This window comes from Empidonax traillii, unplaced genomic scaffold, assembly GCF_003031625.1.
Source record: "Empidonax traillii isolate 1590-97213 ecotype Southwest subspecies unplaced genomic scaffold, ASM303162v1 scaffold1398:size116460, whole genome shotgun sequence".
NCBI lineage: Eukaryota > Metazoa > Chordata > Aves > Passeriformes > Tyrannidae > Empidonax > Empidonax traillii.
The window spans coordinates 90290-109313 of NW_020956591.1; the positions used below are offsets into that span (position 1 = coordinate 90290).

General features: G+C 41.8%; 2 protein-coding genes across 8 annotated transcripts in view; one reads left to right on the forward strand and one right to left on the reverse strand.

Moving 5' to 3' along the window:
- The window catches only part of MTUS1 (microtubule associated scaffold protein 1), a 91081-nt gene extending 79422 nt beyond the window's left edge, over positions 1 to 11659 (reverse strand). For all 4 annotated transcript variants that reach the window (XM_027907078.1, XM_027907077.1, XM_027907080.1 and 1 more), the window contains exons 1-2: positions 9490 to 11659; positions 7032 to 7227 (exon numbers count right to left, since the gene is read on the reverse strand). In XM_027907078.1, coding sequence (XP_027762879.1) covers positions 7032 to 7227; positions 9490 to 11472 — 2179 coding nt within the window. In that variant the 5' untranslated portion in view covers positions 11473 to 11659. The remainder of the gene's footprint in view (positions 1 to 7031; positions 7228 to 9489) is intronic.
- LOC114069947 (gastrula zinc finger protein XlCGF49.1-like) lies at positions 3027 to 6786 on the forward strand. 4 transcript variants are annotated; one of them, XM_027907090.1, is made up of 4 exons: positions 3027 to 3057; positions 3955 to 4025; positions 4266 to 4598; positions 4683 to 6786. In XM_027907090.1, the coding sequence occupies exons 3-4, from the start codon at positions 4289 to 4291 to the stop codon at positions 5195 to 5197; spliced, it is 825 nt and encodes a 274-aa protein (XP_027762891.1). In that variant the 5' UTR covers positions 3027 to 3057; positions 3955 to 4025; positions 4266 to 4288; the 3' UTR covers positions 5198 to 6786. The 4 variants fall into 4 exon arrangements, with proteins under 4 accessions (XP_027762891.1, XP_027762890.1, XP_027762888.1 ...); XM_027907089.1 differs by having other exon boundaries at positions 4266 to 4316; positions 4350 to 6786; XM_027907087.1 differs by having other exon boundaries at positions 4266 to 6786.
- Positions 11660 to 19024: the final 7365 nt, after the last annotated feature.

Consider the following 19024-nt stretch of genomic DNA (forward strand, 5'->3'; position numbering starts at 1 on the left):
TGAAAATGGTAAATAAAGCACAGGGATAGTAAAGCTAAAGGGATATCTGTGACTTAAATCAGAGATAAAAGGGTACCCAAAATATAAAAAACCCTGTCAGGTAGTAAATTATATTTTTGTTACAAAAATTATTTACATGGTTTCCATTGATTTCTGGAAGTCTTTACCATCAAAAGTAAGGAATATTATTGATGCTTTCACATTCCCAAAGAGTTTAAATTACAAATAAGGCTTGACAGAGCTGTCATAGCTAAGACATCATGAAATTTCTTAGAGTGAAAAAAAAAATAAGGTAAGGGTATAATTTCAAGGCAGAAGTTTTTAAGGATGAAGTTATAGCACATAAAAAAATCTTGCAGGTAAAACCTTACATACATATAGGCAGGTTGTATATATACACTTTTAGATCTACAGTAAATAATTTATATTTCTATTTTATGCTGTTCAAACACAAACAATTTGCTGTGGCTGAAACAGTCACAGTGCTTCTGTTGAACTGCATGGATGGTCATGTACATTTGCTGGGGCAGGCTGACAGTAGATCTTGGAGTGATGTTCCATGGGATCACCAAAGCTCCTTGACTTCTCCAGTCCCCTTCCACTCCTCCCTTCAAGTGAGGCAAAGACATGACTTCCCCAACCATAATACCTCAACTGTTATCAGGCTATTACTCCTCCACAGTGCTTATGGTTACACAGAACTAGGTGGTTTTCTGGGAACAAAAACAACAGTTGCTTTCATTTCAAGACTAATTCAAAGTCCTCTATCACAGCTTCAGAATTACACACACAGTCCACTAAAAACCAGGTAACTCAAATGTCTTACTCTGCATCTTGAAATCTAACAAGCATTTTCACTAACAGAAAACAAAGACATACCACCTGTCATCCAGTACTACAAAGAAGTCCACTCACACTACGATGGAAAAGTTGCTGTAGAGAATTAGATTTTTGTTTTAGAATGACTATGTCATCCTCTCTAATGGAGTAACAGAGACAAATAGTTACAGAAATCATTTTAATAGCTTGCAACTATGACCTGATTTCCAGATGTGCTGCAGAAATGAGGCTTTGCCATTTCACAAATCACTTCAGTACATCAAATCAAGGTGGGCTTGCCTTTTAGACAACCAATTTCTAAGTCATTAAAAACTCCAGGTCCTGGGTAAGATACACCAATACTGGTGAAGAGTGCTCAGCAGCCATTTTGAAAAAACTGGTTATTTCTAGCTTAACATGTTCTGCAAATAACCACACAAAAATATGTTTGAGTTATGAGTTCTGCTCTCCTTTTACCATCTCCTGTTAAAGAGAAAATCAGGAAATTTCCTTAGAAATCATGCTTCCTATTGGTTAGTTACCACTCAAAACTTGAGTTTTACAAGTGGAAAAAAAAATCACCAAAATCTCAACTCCTGACAAGTTTCAAGGATCTTATAACTGGTGTTTTATACATGGCATTTCTTCTTTTCTTTCTTGGTTGTAGGGGAGTTCCCTGCTTCCCACTCAAAACAGCCATGTATGACACAATCCACTGCTCACAGGCTCTTTATTATTCTGAGAATAATACATACACTAGTACATTTTGGACAGATGCACTGCTTCTCTCCCTCTGTCACTCTGTACACACATGATGACAGAGTTATGCTATCACTTGTCTTGTTCAGAGTATTTAATGGGCTCACTACACCAACTTCTGCTGCCCAGTGATCTAAATACAGATAATAACTGGTTAAGAAATAGCTGCATATATGTTGGTATCTCAGGAAGAAACAAATCTGTTAAGATTTGGATATTTTTAAGACTCAATGTGACAAATGCCTGAACAACCTAGTCTGAATTCAGTGCTGACCCAGTTACAGGCAGGGGGGCTGGACTAGTTGACCTTCATAAATCCTTTCCATTCTGGATTTAGCTAGTCTGTCTATAGTCTGACAAAATCCCAATAGCAAACAACTGTGCAGCTACTGAATGATTTATCTGGATGGGCTAAACTTTAATACCAGAGTGTTCAACTGGAAAAAAAAAAAATAGTTATTCCTGCCAGGAATGCTTTAGCTTGAACAGATAACTGGGTTTGGTTTACAAACTGCCACTTGGTCACAGTAAGTGTATGTACAGTTTTATTTCAAAAACATAAACAGACAAGGTAGGCAGCAGTAGATGGGATTTTACCTAAAAGGTGTGGTCATATAGTACAGTGGGGCTTTTGTAGCAGGACACTCTAGGAATCCCACCATATGCTTGAGAACATTGTCCAAACACTTCTTGAACTCAGACAGGCTTGGTGCTGTGACCACTTCCCTGGAGAGCCTGTTCCAATGCTCAACCACCCTCTGGAGGAAGAAACTTTTTCTGATATCCAACCTAAACCTCCCCAAGTCAGCTCCAGCTATTTCCTCGAATCCTATCACCGGTGATGAGAGTAAAGAGATCACTACCTGTCCCTCCACTGCCCCTTGAGAAGATACTGAAGACTGCAATGAGGTCTTCCCTCAGTCTTCTCTTCTCCAGGCTGAACAAACCTAATGCCCTCAGCCTTTCCTAAGGCTTTCCCTCCAGACTCCTCCCCATCGTCGTGGTCTCCTCTGGACGCCCTCTAATGGCTTTTTTTATATTGTGTTTTTTTTATACTGTGGTTCCCAGGACTCGAGGTGAGGTCGCTCCAGTGCAGAGCAGAGTGGGACAATCACTTCCCTCGACCGGCTGGCGATGCTTTTGCCTGATGCCCCCTAGGACACAGTTGGCCCTCCCGGCTGCCAGGGCACTGCTGACTCATATTCAACTTGCTGTCGATCAGGACCCCCAGGTCCCTTCCCGCAGCTGCTCTCCAGCCTCTCGTATCCCAGTCTGTACACACGCCCAGGGTTGCCTGGAGAGGAGGAGGAGGAGGGATGAAGGAGGAGCGGTGTAGCAGGAGGAGGAGCGGGAGGAGGAGGGATAAAGGAGGACGACCAGGAAGAGGAGGAGAACGAAAAGGAGGAAGTTCACGAGTCCACCACTCGCTGAATGCGCAAGCCCCCGTCCCCGGGAGCATTGCCCCCCAGCATCCCACAGGTGACTGGGGACGAGGAGCTTGCCACAAATATCTTGGGGGGGGTCCCAGGGTTTTTCTGGGGGCAGGGTATCTTTGGATCTTGCAGTACTCCAAAGGTGAGCCTCGGATGCCCCTTAAGAAGATACTGGAGGGTCCCTGGGAGGTGGTTTTTTTCGGGGGGGCGCTGCCGGTGGCGGCTGCCGGCAGAGCCCTGGCGCTGGGCGGAGGGATGTAGGTTCGCTCACCGCGGGGGGGGGGGTTGCTCTTCTTGGGTCAGGCACCGCCGCCTCCACTGTCAGCCCACGACAGGCGGCAGGTGGGGGATACACACACAACGGGTTTTGGGACCCACGAGGAGAGCTGGGTTGGGTAGGAACTCCGGGACCCCCAGAGTCAAGAGAGCAGAGAAAGGCGCTACCAGAGCTGGGAGACCCTCGACAGCCCGGAGGTAGGGGGAGTACGGAGAAGGGGGAGTCTGGAGAGAGGTCTTGGGATTTCCGGGACTCCCAGCAGCCTGCAGAGGGGGGAACTCCAGAGATGGAGGTCCCCAGGGAACCTAGAATAGCGAAACACAGAGTCCAGGGAGAGGGGAGCCCTGAAACCCCCGGAATCGCTAAGTGAGACCCCATAGAGGAGACACCCCCGATATTCAAGAGACCACCAGCAGCCTGGAGAAGGCAGGGACCCCGGAGAGCCGGCACGCCCAATACACACGGAACCCCCAGCAGCCCAGACAAGAGAACCCCCAGAAGCCCGAAGTTGAGAGACCAGAGAGGGGGGAACTCCTGAGAGGGTTTTCTGGGGCTGAGTCTTGACTTTTTGGAGGTTTTCAGGGACACAAGATGCCTGGTGACTTCTAGAGATGGATTTGGGCAACGTAATGCAATCACACTATGATGTTTTCCCCCCCAAAACAGGATTTCTCATTCCCAAACCTTGGCCAGATGAGGAGGCTGGGAGGAAAAGGAAGATGCTACAGGACACCCAGGTAGGTGAGGAGGAAGTCACTCCACCTTTCCCCCTCTCTTCTCCTTCATCTTCCAGCCAAGCATCACCCCTGCCTGCAGGATAACCCTGCTGCTGATGCCACGCTGCTGGGGACGGATTTGGCAGGAGGGGGAATCTCCTTCCCTCTGGTACCAAGGCAAATCCCCTTCCTCTTCTTTTTTCCTTCCTCTCCTGGTTCCATTTCTTTCATTCTTCCTTTTTCTCGTTTGTTCCTCCCCAGGCAATGAGCTGAAGGCAGAGACCATGGAGGACAAATCCGCCTGTCAGAACCTCGTGGAAGAGGCCGTTTTGAATGGCTCCACTGTGCAAGAAGCCAATGGGGAGGAAAAGCCCCAAGCATACCTCACAGGGAGCAGCTCCAAACCCAGCCCACAGTGTTCTGAGGAGGAAAGACCCACCCTTTGCCAGGAAGGCAGACGGAGCTTCAGCCAGAGCTCTGACCTGGCAGTCCCCCAGCGGCTTCACAGAGTGGAGAAGCCCTTCAAGTGCTTGGAATGTGGGAAGAGCTTCAGCCAGAGCTTCCACCTGATTCGCCACCAGAGCATCCACACTGGGGAAGGACTCTATGAGTGTCATGAATGTGGGAAGAGCTTCAGTGATAGCTTCACCTTTGCTGCCCACCACCGGGTGCACACAGGGGAACGGCCTTACAAGTGCTTTGAATGTGCGAAGAGCTTCAGCCAAAGCTCCAACCTCATCACCCACCAGCGCCTGCACACTGGGGAACGACCCTACAAGTGTCCCGACTGTGGGAAGAGCTTCGTCCGCAGCGCTGACCTTGTAATCCATCATCGTGTCCACACTGGGGAGAAGCCCTACGAGTGTCCCGAGTGTGGGAAGAGGTTTCGGAGCAGCTCAATTGCCAACAGGCATCAGAGGACACACACGGAGGAGAGGCCCTATGAGTGTCCCGAGTGTGGGAAGAGGTTTCGGAACAGTTCTCATCTCGTCAGGCATCAGTGGACGCACACAGGAGAGAGGCCCTACAAGTGTTCCCAGTGTGGGAAGAGCTTCAACCAGAGCTTTACCTTGATCAGACATCAACAGACTCATCGGGAAGGGAAGCCCTACAAGTGCCCCACCTTCAGGACTTCGTCCGCTGCTCCAACTTCATCACCCATCAGAGGATCAACTTTGGATTATCCACAGTGACCCATGTTAGGTAGAGACCTGGTGACCCCCAATGCAGGTGATCCATGTTGGGCAGTGTATTGGGTTTGTGTGGACAGGTCTTGGGCTCAGGAGGCTACAGCGCTTCTGTGAGAAACTGCCAGGAGCTTCCCCCATGTCCGTCTGATTTGCATCTGTACAATGTTTATAAAGCAGCAATGAACCATGTTTAAAAATTCCCTTGGTAAGGGATAGGGAAGTTAACATGTTATAATTTAACACATCAAATTCTACTTTGTAGCACCAAAACACTGCATAAGCACAATGAAGGGCAAGGTGTGCTAGGAACTGTGGGCTAGAACAGGGGGCTGTAGAAAGGGCATGGAGAAAAAAAAACCCCAAACGTTTCTTCTCACATGCAGCATTAAAGTTCCAGTCTCATCAGATTATAGAACAAGTTTGAAATGTTAGGGTGCTGCTTCATGCTTGTAACTAAAGTAGCCTTTTTCCAATAGGAAAAAATTGGAAAATATTCTACGGACTACTGTAATTTCAACATACAATAAATGAGTTACGGAGTGACAGAATTAGCTTAAAAAAAACCCTGGGGAGTAAAGGTTTTCATTTTCAACAGCAAATGACTTCTGCTTCTTCTGCAAGTGCATCTAATTTTGTTAAATTTTTTTTTCATGAAATGAAGAAGTTAGTCTTATAAATGCTTACATTTATTTCTAATGACCATGTCATAAATCTAATCTGGATTAATAACCTAAAGGAAAAATATACATCTAGATCTATATCCATATCATTTCTTCTGAAGCCATAACTACAGACAGGAAAGCTCTGTGGTGGTATTTAGAGAGGTGGTGAGTTTTCCAAGAAATGGGTAGCTTACAGTTTGGTACCTAGTTCACTGAGCAAGTGCCTCACATCAGCAAGCCTCAAGTCAGAGAATGGACTATGCCACATTTTTTCAGGGACTCATCCTATAAAGGACTATGAATACAGATTTTATCACACTTTACTACTGTATATAATTAAGAAGGGTATTTTGGATTGGTTTAAAATCTTAGATTGAGTGGGTTACAAAAAAAAAAAAAACAAACAAGTTTTACTGGGTACAAATGGGTATGTACACTTTCCAAATTACAGTGCATTGTAGTGTAGCCATTTATAGCCAGGCTACCTTTGCAGCTAGTTACACTGCCACACTTGCTTAAAAAAAAAAAAAAAAAGCTAAAAAAAGCACATAACCTACAAGAGGACTTCTGAATCTCTGCAGTTACAGAACACAGTTTCCAGTCATGAGATTTGAGCTGCAGCCTACAGACTAGATGCGAGATTCCTCCCTGCCCTTGGTATTAATCAGTTTGAGATTAATTAGCAGCTCAAACAGTAGTCTCTCCTTCAATTATGCTCTCCCTTTTCTAGAAAGAGTTGTATTAAAATTAGGTTGAACAAAGTATATTATGACCTGAAATAAGGGCTCATTCCCACTGGAATAGAATACAGTTGCTTATTGTACGAGCTTTGATCCTGAGTTCTGTATTTTCTCCTCTTCTCTTTCAAATAATTTTAGTTGTAATTTAGCAAAGTACTATTATATAACCAAACTATAAATATTTAAATATCGATTCTTCTAGTAGCACCACATCCTCGCAAACACATTCTTTACAAGACGAAATTGTTATGAGGTGTAACCTGCCTTTTTTTTGCCCCCATACCCTGCAATTTACAATTTAAACAGAACTGTATTTAGCACGAAAAATACATCTCTGTCTCATTCTAGAAGTTCTGTCAGAAAGTACATTAAATATGATACCTTCATTTTAAGAAAGTGGTTAAGTGGTAATATTCCAGTGAAAAATTCTCTTACCGGAGCTCGCTGACAAAGGAGCTTCCTTGTGAGAAGGTGTTTTAACAGTGCTGGTAGTTTTACTTTTACATCCTCTCTTCAAGGACAACACAGATGGCACCATTCTATCCTTGGGAGTGGATACACTCTGTAGTGTGACTGGGTCTTTCTTTGGTATGTTTTTCCCTTGCGTTGTCCCATCTTTCACAGAAGGCATCTGTTTTAAGAAAAAAATAGAAACCAAAAAGCCAGTAACAATACATCTCACTCACCACCACTGTGAGAAACTGAAGATCTCCCTTTGCAGCATCTGTAATGAAATACTGACCACCCAGGTATGGGATATGCTTAGTTAGTCTCCATCACACTGTCCCCATCTGCAGTTCAGAACCTCAAGAATCATCTCCTAAATGGCCTTCAGCAACACAAACCTGTCAGTTTGAAGCTAATCACTAGTAATGACAAACACACTAAAAAGAGGTTCCAGAGGTAATGTTACATCGGAATTCCTTCCTCTTCCTCCCCAAACTCTAATTAAGCAATTCCATTACATGACTACACCTAGTCTCAAGTTCTTTGCCAACAAGCTATACACATTAATACCCTGAGAAGTTAGTTGTCCTGTGCTACTTGAAATGTCACAGCCATTACTGAGTCTCATGATCTAAGTCTTGTGTCACAACAGAGAAAAAGGTTAACATTTTTTACATTGAGGTTCCACAGATTAAAATAAATTCAGGAGTGGACACGGGACAGGTTTAAAATAACTGATTTATATGTATGGAACATCTCCATTTCATACAGAATCCTTGCTACAGTTTATGCTTGCACTAATTCATGACCACTCTTGATGTACAGTCAAACCTATAAAGGCAAACTCGTAAGACTGCACAGCTGTTTATATGTTTTTCTGTGACTCAAGCCAATATGCTGCACTTTACACTTTTGACTCCAATCCTCATCTTCATTTTCAGATGTTAATCTATAGTTTTCAGAAGACCACTTACTAAGTTTAGTCCAGCTGATCTGATCTGTCTGCTGTATATCATTGATAGAAATTGCTCTATTGTTTTTCCAGGTACAAGCAGAACAATTAATATCACAAAGGTTTCCATATGGACAATGGGATAAATGAAAAGCATTCTCTTCAACCCTCAGTACCAAAAATAAGGATTGAAGCAGAATCCAAGCTCTTAAAGACTTCAGAATTAAAACAGACCATTCTTGATTTCATGCTTATTTAGGTTTTCAAGTTAGATTATTTACTCTAATAAATAGTATTATTTATTAATTTTGGGTGTAATGTTTCAAAAATGGATAGCTGCTTCTGTTTTACCTAAGAGCTTCCTCCATATACTGAGTTTTACTGGAATTTTTCTAGCAAATCAGGAAAGCCTGTCAAAAAGTCAGACAACACCAGTTTTACCATTAACAGCTGCTGCCTCCATTTCACCAATTTAACAAAAGCTGTTGAACCCACAAATCAGCAACAGGAGAAATTCCACACAGCACCAAGACTCCAACTCTGTGTCCCCACCATACATCCTGAGATCTTGGGCAACCCAACTCCAACGCTCTGCCCCTTCTTTCCCACCGTTCCTTTTCTTTTATCCTTCTTTCAAGAGTATTTGAAAGCAGCACGTTTCTCCTGACAGGCAGCTGACTCATCCAGAAGTATTTCCCAACCAACCAGCACATGCATACCTCCCGGCCAGGAAGTTTACACCTTCCAGCTGGCTGACTGCCTAAAACCAGGTATATGCCCTCTGCATGAGAAATATTTCCTGGCTACTCCTAACTATTCTAATGAGCCCTGGTTCTACTTCAAACAAACAAACTCCAAAATTATTCAAAGCAGACAGTGAAATAAAATGTTTCACCAACTCACTGGTCTTTGGGTTTTGACTTAATGTTACTGTTAACATATGCACAACATTTACATAAGTAATTTCAAAAAATGTAATTTAGTTCTAAAGCACATTTGGAAGGAAGAGAAAATACTGAAAACAGCAATTTATCTTTAATGTCTATTTAAAGTTATAGCACCACTAGAATTATCTTGAAAAATGTGGATATGAAAAGCTATATTTAGAAAACCTCACCAAGTTATGCTATGAAATTTTACAAGTTTGACTAAATTGGGACTTGTTTGCTTTCATCAGACATCATGCACCAACTGCATTGTCTGTAAAAGACTTTACTAAAAAAACAAATTTTACATCATGAAATAAGATGAAGATAGAAGGACACTAAATCACAGTTGAGGCCAAGTGCAACCAGTTTAAAGTAAAGCAGTATTTCTTCATTTCCTTTATTAGGAAAATCAACAGAGAAAATCAACCTGAGAAATGAACATTACAGTTACATTTGTAGACACAAAGCCCATTCCACAATTTCCATTCAGCACTGTGCAATGACAAATTTCCTTTTTCCAAGTGTACCAAACAGACAGTAAAGTATGAAAGGGATAAAAACTTACCAAAGGAACAGAGTGCATGTCAAATGTTTCATTTGCCACATCTTTTACCAAGGTCACTTCCAGAAGCACTCCCATATTGCTGCTTTGCTCTTTTTCACCTCCAGTTGGGTCAATATGTTGAGCACAAGGCTGCATTAACGAGTCTGAAGTTTCCATTTTATCATTTAGCATCTCTTCTGAGCTCTCTACGCATGTTGGAAACGCAGCAGAACCCAAGGAGCACACCGAATGGGTAGTGTTTGCTTTGTCAGTGTCTTCAGGACTTTGCTTTAATGCAGGTGTCTTTGAAGCCTTGTGGGAAGCGTTCCTGGGAGGTGTTGTGGCATGTACAACTTGGCTAGTGAAGAGGCGTTTGTTAAGATGTAGCTTATGGGGCTTATTTACAGGCAATTCCACTTTTGAATCTTTAGCTAGATCTACTGTCTTTTTCAGCACTTTTACAGAGGATAATTGCCTTGGGGAAGCAACCCGTGAAGGTGAGGAGACAGCTGATAGCTGGGAGGACTGGGGAGACTGTTTTAATGCTGCACTGTCTCTTGACTGTAGCACAGGTCTAGACACAACCTTTGGCTTCACATTTTTGAAATCAGGTTTGGGAAAACTAACAATCTCCGATTTTTTCGCTTTGGTTATTGCTGACACAACAGGAGACCTGCCCACTGGTTTTCTTACAGTTTGATCTGAACTAGCTCTAAGCACAGTCCTTTTCTTATGTCCTGCTATAAATGCCTCATTTGGTCTTAGTTTAGGAGACTTGTCTCCAAGTTCTTCCAAAGCTGAAACAGAAAAAGTTCTGTTTTTTGATCGCTCTTTAGGGGTTGAAGTACATAGAGCAGAAGCACTTTCATCAGCCATAGGACTGAAGACCACAAAAGTTGCTTCACATTTCAGGTCAGGTATAGCAGTCCTCTTTAATTTTGGTACACTGCAAGATACAGAAGGGGTGTTGTGCATATCCTGAAGAGAAGCATTTCCAGAGATACTCTGTTCTTTGGTTAAGGGTTCACTGGTTTTCTGTGATACTTGTTCTACATACATTTTATCTACTGAGAGAAGGTGCACATTATTTACAAGACTATCCACGTCCATTTTAGCATTGGAATTTCCCGTTTCATCGTGGTCAGAGTTCTCCTGCAAGGATTTCAATTGGTCATCTTCATTAATATTAATGCACGGTGACAATGCATCTCGCCTATAAGAATCTATACATTCAGCAGCTAGTTCTAAAGACTGTGCTTCTGTTTCCTGTGATTCTTTATCAGTCTTGATAGCGTTTTTCAGACAGTGTTCAACACCTGCAGAGGTGCAGTTAGGTGTTCTTTCTGAGCTGGTTCTATCAAATTTCTGTCTTGTACATATTTCAGAAGAGATCAGTGTTTCTCTCAGATGCATATCATCATTTTGATCAGTTCCCAGAGTTTCACCTGTAACATCAGTAACATCCCATGTGTTCAGGTGGCAGCATGCCCCGTCATTTATCAGGGACTGCACGTTCTGCTCTGAAGCAGGAAATGTTACTTCACACTTAGAGTCAGTCTGACTATAAGGCACTGTGTGTTTGATACTCTGATTTTGCGTTTTTGCCATAACAACATCACCTTTCAATAAGTTTGTTGTTGCTTTCAAGTCACAGTTCAAAGGACACATGCAAGTCTCTTCAGTCATGGAAGACTTGCATGCAGCATCTGCCTCTCCCAACAGAGCTCCTGTGCAGTTGTATCTGCCAGGTGTCTTCTGCAGATCAAGTACTTCAATACACTGCTCTTTTAAAAGAATACTTCTGAAGTCACTCTTATTTTCAAAATCATCTTCTTGCTCAGCCGCTATATTCTGGTCAGTTGAATTACTGTGTATCTTGGTGGCACAATTCTTTGAGGAAGGTGTAGCTCTGTCATGTGCACAGTTATTTCCATTTTCATCCCTTATCAGTAAGGAAGACTTGAAGCCATTCTTTGCTTTGTCATCTGACTTCCCAACATTCATTTTGAAGGCTAAACTTCAAACCGTTCTCATTTTACATTTATTTAAAATCCCAGAGAATGCAGATTCTTCTGAACTTTGCAAAAAAAACCCCAAACCTAAAGCTTCTCCCTGGAATGTGTCACTTGTCCTGAACAATATTTGAAAAGCAGTTCTTTGTTTTCATGTTTCCAAAGAGGATTCAAATGTTCTGGAATTAAAAAGAAATTAAAAACAATTAGCCAATTAGGATTTTAAGATAGTAAACATATTTAAGTTCCTAGCCTTTGAATCAAGGGCAGGCATTATGACCAATTTTCTTAAGCAAATTAGGATTTTACAGAGATGTCATCCACACACGCTTTTACCTTCCCAAGCCATTTCTGCTTCTCTGACTGCCAACCAACTTTGAAGTCTTTGGTCAGTTGCACCCAAGTGCAACTTTAGGGTTAAATTCGCAGATATTTGGCTTGCTTGGCTTTCATACCAGCAAAAAAAACAACCCAAAAGATTTGGCTCCTCAACAAAGAAAGCTACCGGAAGGACAACATGACAGAACGAACCATCATTTTTCCCTCTTTCAATAGCAGGTACCCAACAACAGGGCATGGTTCCCCATACAGCGTGTAGTCAACCTGTGAAGCGTTTTACTGCATGCTGCTTGGAAGCCAAAAGCTTACACAGGCTCAAACACAAGCAAGAGCCATGTTAAAAGAAACAAACAAACAAACCTGCCCAAAATTGAACACCAAACCGACTCGAGATGCTCTCAGTCCTGAGCTGCAAGCAGCCAGAGAAGAATCACTGCACGCTCATGCTGATCTTACACTCTTCACTCAGCATTCAGCCCCGGTTACTGCTGCAGATGGTTCACAGCATTAAACAGGTCTTCAGTCTGACCATGTCTGGTTGCATTTATGTTCTTATACACAAGTTTGTGTGAGGACAGGAAATACAGATCTGTGTGGTAATGACGGTGAAATGCTGCTGTATAAGTTCAGGTCTACAGCAGAAGTAAGAGCAGCAACACAGGAGCAACAATAAGAATCCCAATGAAGGAAAGTTCAGTGCTTATCCCACGATGCACAGAGCAGTAATAACCCCAGAGAGCAGTTCTTGTGAGGAAGCAATGCATAGCAGAGGCAGCTCAAGGTCTTCAAAGAGTTAAGATATCTGAGATAAAAAAGAGAGGATAGGGAAGTTCATGACGTGGGGGTACACCAGGACACTTCCCACATGCTACTGGAGCAGCCAACCAGTAGATGCACAAGACCCCTGCAGACTCACTTGGAGAGCAATTCCATACCTATATAGCAGCCTCCATCTGCTATAAAGACGACTACCCAAGTGAGGAAACAATTCCAGCGTCCTCTCCAGCAGAGAAGAGTCACATTACCTCACCCAAAACCCTGTAGGAAGGTGGGGGTGGCAGGACAGACAGAGGGTGGAGGACAGTGGACCACGCACGGGATGGAGATGCACAAACAAACAAAAAACAGTAGAGGCCTTGCAACATATAGTGACAGGTTCCTAGCAAGCATTAAGACTGCACAGAGGTACCAAAACCACAAGGACATAAATGAGATCAAACTGTCCAAAGCAGCTGGATGACCTCCATAGCACAATTCCATATGAAAGGCTCCTAATACCAAAAACGAGACTAGAGATATGGAGAACTTCAGACTTAAAAGATATGGTTGCAGTGGGGTGGAGGATCTGGAAGAAAGGGGGCTCACTTACAAAGCAATAAAGCCTAAATAGGCAGGATGAAGTTCACTGGATCCAACAAGGGAATCTGGTTGAGGATGCATTCATTGGCAAAGGTCAGCTTCCCAACTGAAGAAGGACAACTGGACAAGTGTTGAACACTATCACATATCTGGAATGAGACTCCACCCTCCTACCAAAGAGCAGGAAGGATATTTGCCATCAAAAACAAGGAGCAAACAGGTCAACGGTGCTTAGCTTAAAATGCAGCCATCAGAGTGTGGCATCCTCAAACAAGGATACTGATGTAATGACATTTGAAATTTGGTGTGAAGAAAGCAGCAGAACATGAACATCAGGATTCAATAAATAGAGTGGTCAGAATAATTCATAATTCACATAGAGTTAAAGTTTGCAGTTATTTGACTGTTTGAACCATGGTGACAATACTGGATGCAACACACCAAGACAGGTCAAGGAGGTTACAAGATCAGAAAATATGATAATAATACTAAAAATAGATTTCTGCTAGAGCAATGCTGATTAGGCACATAGTAGAATAATGCTGTGATCATATTTTTGTACAATGGAATCAAAGACTGCTTTGGAAAACAAGTTTGCCGTGAGAAGAGAAGCAACTCTTGACTTATTCTTTAACAAATAAGTTTAAAGCCTCACAGAAACCATATAAGCCACTTTAGGAAAACACAGCAGGAGAAAGAAAACAAAGTCTTATCAGCAAATGCTTTGGAAAGCATAAAATGAAGCCAGCATGCTAAGTAGTGAAATGCATTATTCAAAATCTGTTCTTGCATTACTCAAAATTCACTTTTTTCCTTAAACCTTATTTTTTTCAGCTGAAAACATAGCTTGAGTCACTACATTCAAAATAAATCCTTTTTCGTACCAATGAAAAGTATAAAGCTTTTCATATTGGCTGCATGGCCCATGAAGTTTAGAGTACAAAAAGCAGCACCCAAAGTAGGACTGTTCTAGAACTGCAGGAATGTGCCTGCTCACTATGAACCAAACACAGAGTGGCTTCTGGCCCACAACCTTGTCTTTACGAGGTACTTTGAATATCTGATTCACACTGAGTGTAAAAAGACCATGGAACATGGAAATCAAAAAGCTACTGAGATCAGACAGCACACCCTCCTCTGCCCCTGTCTCCCCCTACCCCTGCAGATGAAATGGCTTATATAGCTAAAAATCTCCTGGTAACTCAAGGCTGGTCTAGATATTGTGCTTACCCACTTTTATTCAATCCCCATAAAAGCATAAACAATTGCAGTACCCTCATTTTCACCCTCAATTAGAAAACCTAAGGCAGATTGAAGAGTTCTTCCAAAAGTCTTCCCTAAAGGCAGGGCAAGAACCTGTTCTGCATAATTTTCCATTAATTTAAGTCAATCACAGAATCAACTGCTGAAAAATACCTGCAATCTTTGCTTTCACTGTTGTTTTGACACATTAAAACTTGTTTGTACTTGTCTGGAGACTAGCCCTTAACACAGCTCGCTCACCTAGTCATGCAACAAAAAGTTAAGATTCCATTTTGATTCAGCATTAGCTCAGATTGAAACAGCAGTCCTACCTCTTTCAAGAGCTTTCTCTCTATGAAAACACGCAACTTCAATATATCAAGACTTAGCAAGACTGAGATCCCAAGAATTCAAAGAATGGCACATTACCTTACAATATCCATAGCTAATAAAGTCAAAATTTAAAACACAGGCAGCTAAGTAAGCCTCGATCCAACTGATGCTGAAGAAGCTCCAAGAAAAATAAAAGCAGTTTTGAGACTAAAGAGAGAAATGAGGAAGTATGTTCAAGTTGCACATGCCAAGGTGTACGTGTACATATAAAAAGTCTGCTCACTCACTGCTGTGGACTTTCATATAACCAGAGAACACACAGCAATAAACTACTGATTCAACTATTTTTTAAAGCAAATTTTCCCTCTTATAATCAATACTTTAATGAGCAAGTAAACCAGCCTCAAAAACAGCTTCATACCAACAGAGTCCTGAAGACATCCTGCATAGGAAGTGAGGTATTCCTAAGGATCAACTATGGTGTACAGAAATTTGTAATCTAGATAAACATTATTCCTCAACAACAAACATTCTGTAATTCTGCATATACCAATATGTTCGTTAGGCTTATGAAAACACTTACTGGTGATGAGAAATTCTTTAGTTTCAAGTTTTGCCATAGGAGGGGGTCCGTAGCAGATGCACAGACACAACAGTTGCCCTTGCTGAGAACACACTGTCCCTGGCAACTAATGACTATTGAGGAATTCTCTAAACTAAATACTACTACCAAACTTGTTTTGACTTTGTCTTACATCAAGTATTATGAATTCCTGGCCTCCACAACACCCTACAGTGCAGTGCAAAACAGTTCAGCTGTTTTATGCCTTCACTAAAGCTCAGCTTGCCAAATTTCAGTTGTGTACTTCTAGTACACTGCAGAATAAAGTCTTTGCTATCAGAGCTCTAAGCTTTCCCCTTCCTCAATAGATATAAGAGTTTGGGGTAACTGTAGTATCACTTGGAAAAAAAAAATGTGAATGGAGTTTGGCAAGTGGATTCTCCTAAAAAAAGGAGGAATTTACTGCCAGCAGTTCCAGGTCCAGGAGAAATACACTACAACATGCAGAACCGGGCTCAGAGCAAGATCTTTTCACTTCTACTAACCAACAAGGGGTGTCCAGGGATCTGCTGTAAAATGGCAGAGAGACAGTGATCCGTTCAGTGCTAGGTAAACAGGAACTGAAACCAGATCAATTACAACAGATAATTCAATCGACAAGCTGACAAATTACTACAAGAATTCCAGTCAATTTGTGTTACTGCCACAACATGGACACTAATAAGTTACACTTTTCTGGGTACTCCATCTGGAACTTCATTGTTTTAAGCAAACCATCACGCAGCATTTACTCACACCCATCAGCTATGCTTGTGCAGCCTGTATGAAGGGGGACACAGGGTGGGGAATAAATCTGAAAGGACACAGTGTGCCCAGACATGCAGGAAGGCAGTCTAGAAGTGCTCCAATTAAACTGAATATGTTTTGATATCAGAAAAAATGCAGCATCAGCATTCCAGTAGAAAACCATGTTATGCGGTCATGATTACCACAGTCACTGGAACCGAAAACCATGTAAGGCATTTGATATGTCAGTGCATTACACTACAACTACTTTACTTGATCATGTTCCAGAACACAACACAATTGCAGAAGTCTGATTTTTTCAGCATATACACCTGAAGAGATGGCATCATCCAGGAGGCAGTCTGCATGCCACAACCAGGCATCCCTCCCAACATGCTCTTCAGTGTCACTCACACATGCTTCATAAGAAAGGACTAGGAAAACATGCAATTTCAGGTAACACTGTATTTAAATAGAACTGTAAGCTTTAGAGCTCTCTGTTCAGATTCAGAAACATCACATCCTGATGTGAACTAGCCTACTACCAAGCTAATTCAAACTATTTAAGAGAGGGTGAGATAAGCTCCTATAACAACTTCATCCAAACATTTATAACATTAAAAGTACAACATACTCCTAGAAGTGAATTACATGAAGAGCTCATATGCTATCAGCATTGCTTGCTTAAGAGCACACAGTATCAACAGTGTTGGCACTGTGAAGGTGCTCTGTTTATTAAAAAAAAAAAAAAAAAAAAAGGAAAGAAACAACAAAAAGCAGACCCATCCCACAGGGTAGCTAAGCAATATCTCTATGCTTTACTGAAAGCCATTTTAGAAGCCAAAGCTATTAAGCAGAAATAACGTGCAAGTTATGTTTGCAAGCAATCACGCAGGTACGTTTGACTGAGGAAGTAGTATCGCTTTCACAGGCATGAACCATCAGTTTTTACCTTCCCCACTTGGCTGTTTGCCACACTGCTTCAACACTGAAGCACCAGTGTAACAAACAAGTTTACAGTAACAAAGTAATCAATGAGCATAAATTTTAAGCATTTAAGTCTTGGCTCTAAGCTATAGAAGAAGTAGGATGGCAGCTGAGTGTACAGTTTTAGAAATCAGACATCGTAAAGTTGTGCAAGAGGTATCGACTTCCTTTAAGATGTTCAAATCCTGACACTACCATCAGACTACCACGAAACTTGACTGCTGATGCTTACAGGTACATTTACCCTGGCAGCTTGTCCTACTAGTGAATAAATGGATGCCTGAGATGGCAATTCTAGTGCTTTCCCCAAACCCACAGCCTCCAATGACTCAGTCCTCAGAGTGTCAGTTCAACTGGAAGATTCAATGGCATTTGGATCCTTCTTTTCCTTACCCATACTCATTGTTTTCCTAAGATGAAGAGTCCTTATCTATTAAACTGCTTATGAACTTGGGCTGTCCTTGTTGGCCTGTCTTTAAGGACGTTAGGCTGTTCTCTCCCTCTCAATTTCAGGCTATTTGTAAGCACATAACACACACAGACATTCCAATGGATTTATACAGTGTCTTGGTGACACAGTTCTTCCTTTAATAACTGCCAACTTTGGAGTTTCATTGTAAGGTAAGTTTTGGGAGAACTCTATACTCAGAAGTGGAAGACTGCTGCAATGATTTTTTTTTTTTTTTTTTTTTTTTTAAGAAATAAATAAAGCCCATCTTTTACTTAGATAACCAAGATACTTGACAACAACGTCTAAAAACAGCATCCAGTATTTTGGGGATCTGGAGGTGCGTGCAACCCCCTAGACCAGGAAGTTCTGCAAATGCACACGGCTTTGGCCGCCCTGTTTTACAGCAACCGCCAAGAAGAGACTGGCTCAAGTTACAGAGATAAGCACACACAAGCCAGTGACAAATGCTAGCTGTTAACACAGCACAAGTAAGCAAGTGTACTTTATTGTTTAAGATTAAGGGCATGAGCAAACAAAACCAAAGCTACCTATTTTAATGTGCAAAGGAGAACTGCAACAAGCCCCTCACTTGGTTATTCCAGCCTGATCTTATGACTTAATCAGGCTCTCATTTGTATCTTCATTAAGACAGCATTCATTGCTAAAGTGGCACAGACTACTCACGGGGTTTTCACAGCATGGTGCAGTACACAACTGCACACATGGTCAGTTATATACTTAGTTATAATTTATTTATCCATTTCCATCACAGACAAAGCCTGTGCATGTGTTTGCATGAAATCAACACTCAGTCTGTTCGTCTTTAGAAAAAGAATCCCATTAAGTTCTTACTTCCTAGTAAATTAGTCATCAACTTTTTAAGAAGGTGCTTTGGGGATATTTATTTGCTACATTATCACAACTAAACTGTATAGTAAAAGCATAAGTTCTTGTACAAGGAAAGATAAACTTTCAGGTCAAAAGGAAAGTAAGGAGTTGGAACTTGAAAAAACAAACAGTATATTTATTATGGCACTTCCTTGGAAGGTCAAGGTTCAAGTCCTTCTTTTTGCAAGACTTGATTGAACAGGTAAGGACAAACAAGACTGAGTCTGTCACGTCCAACAATCCTAATTGTGTTCACATTACTTGATGAGATAGAGCTTACAAGTATGGCTTACCTGCTCTGTTTCCCGGAATTGTGCTAAACTGATTTTGTCCACTGCTACCGTTTAAAGGGTACATTCATACATTTTGTTATCATCAAGTTATGAAACAGTGGGCCACGATTATTCACAGGAACTTCCCCTCTAAGATTGAAATATTACCAGTGTAGAAAGAAGGGTGATAATGTATTATGAAAAACAAAAATACTTCAAGAATTCCTGCTAGGTCTGCCCAGCCACTCACACGCAGCAAATAAGTAAAACTTTAAAGCCGAGCAAATAAAGTTTGTGCTCCTCAAGAATGTCCTCAATTTTCAAG

What these genes read in the sequence shown, in the direction of transcription:
- LOC114069947 (XM_027907087.1), top strand. Translation starts at nt 4,289, where the DNA reads ATGGAGGACAAATCCGCCTGTCAGAACCTCGTGGAAGAGGCCGTTTTG.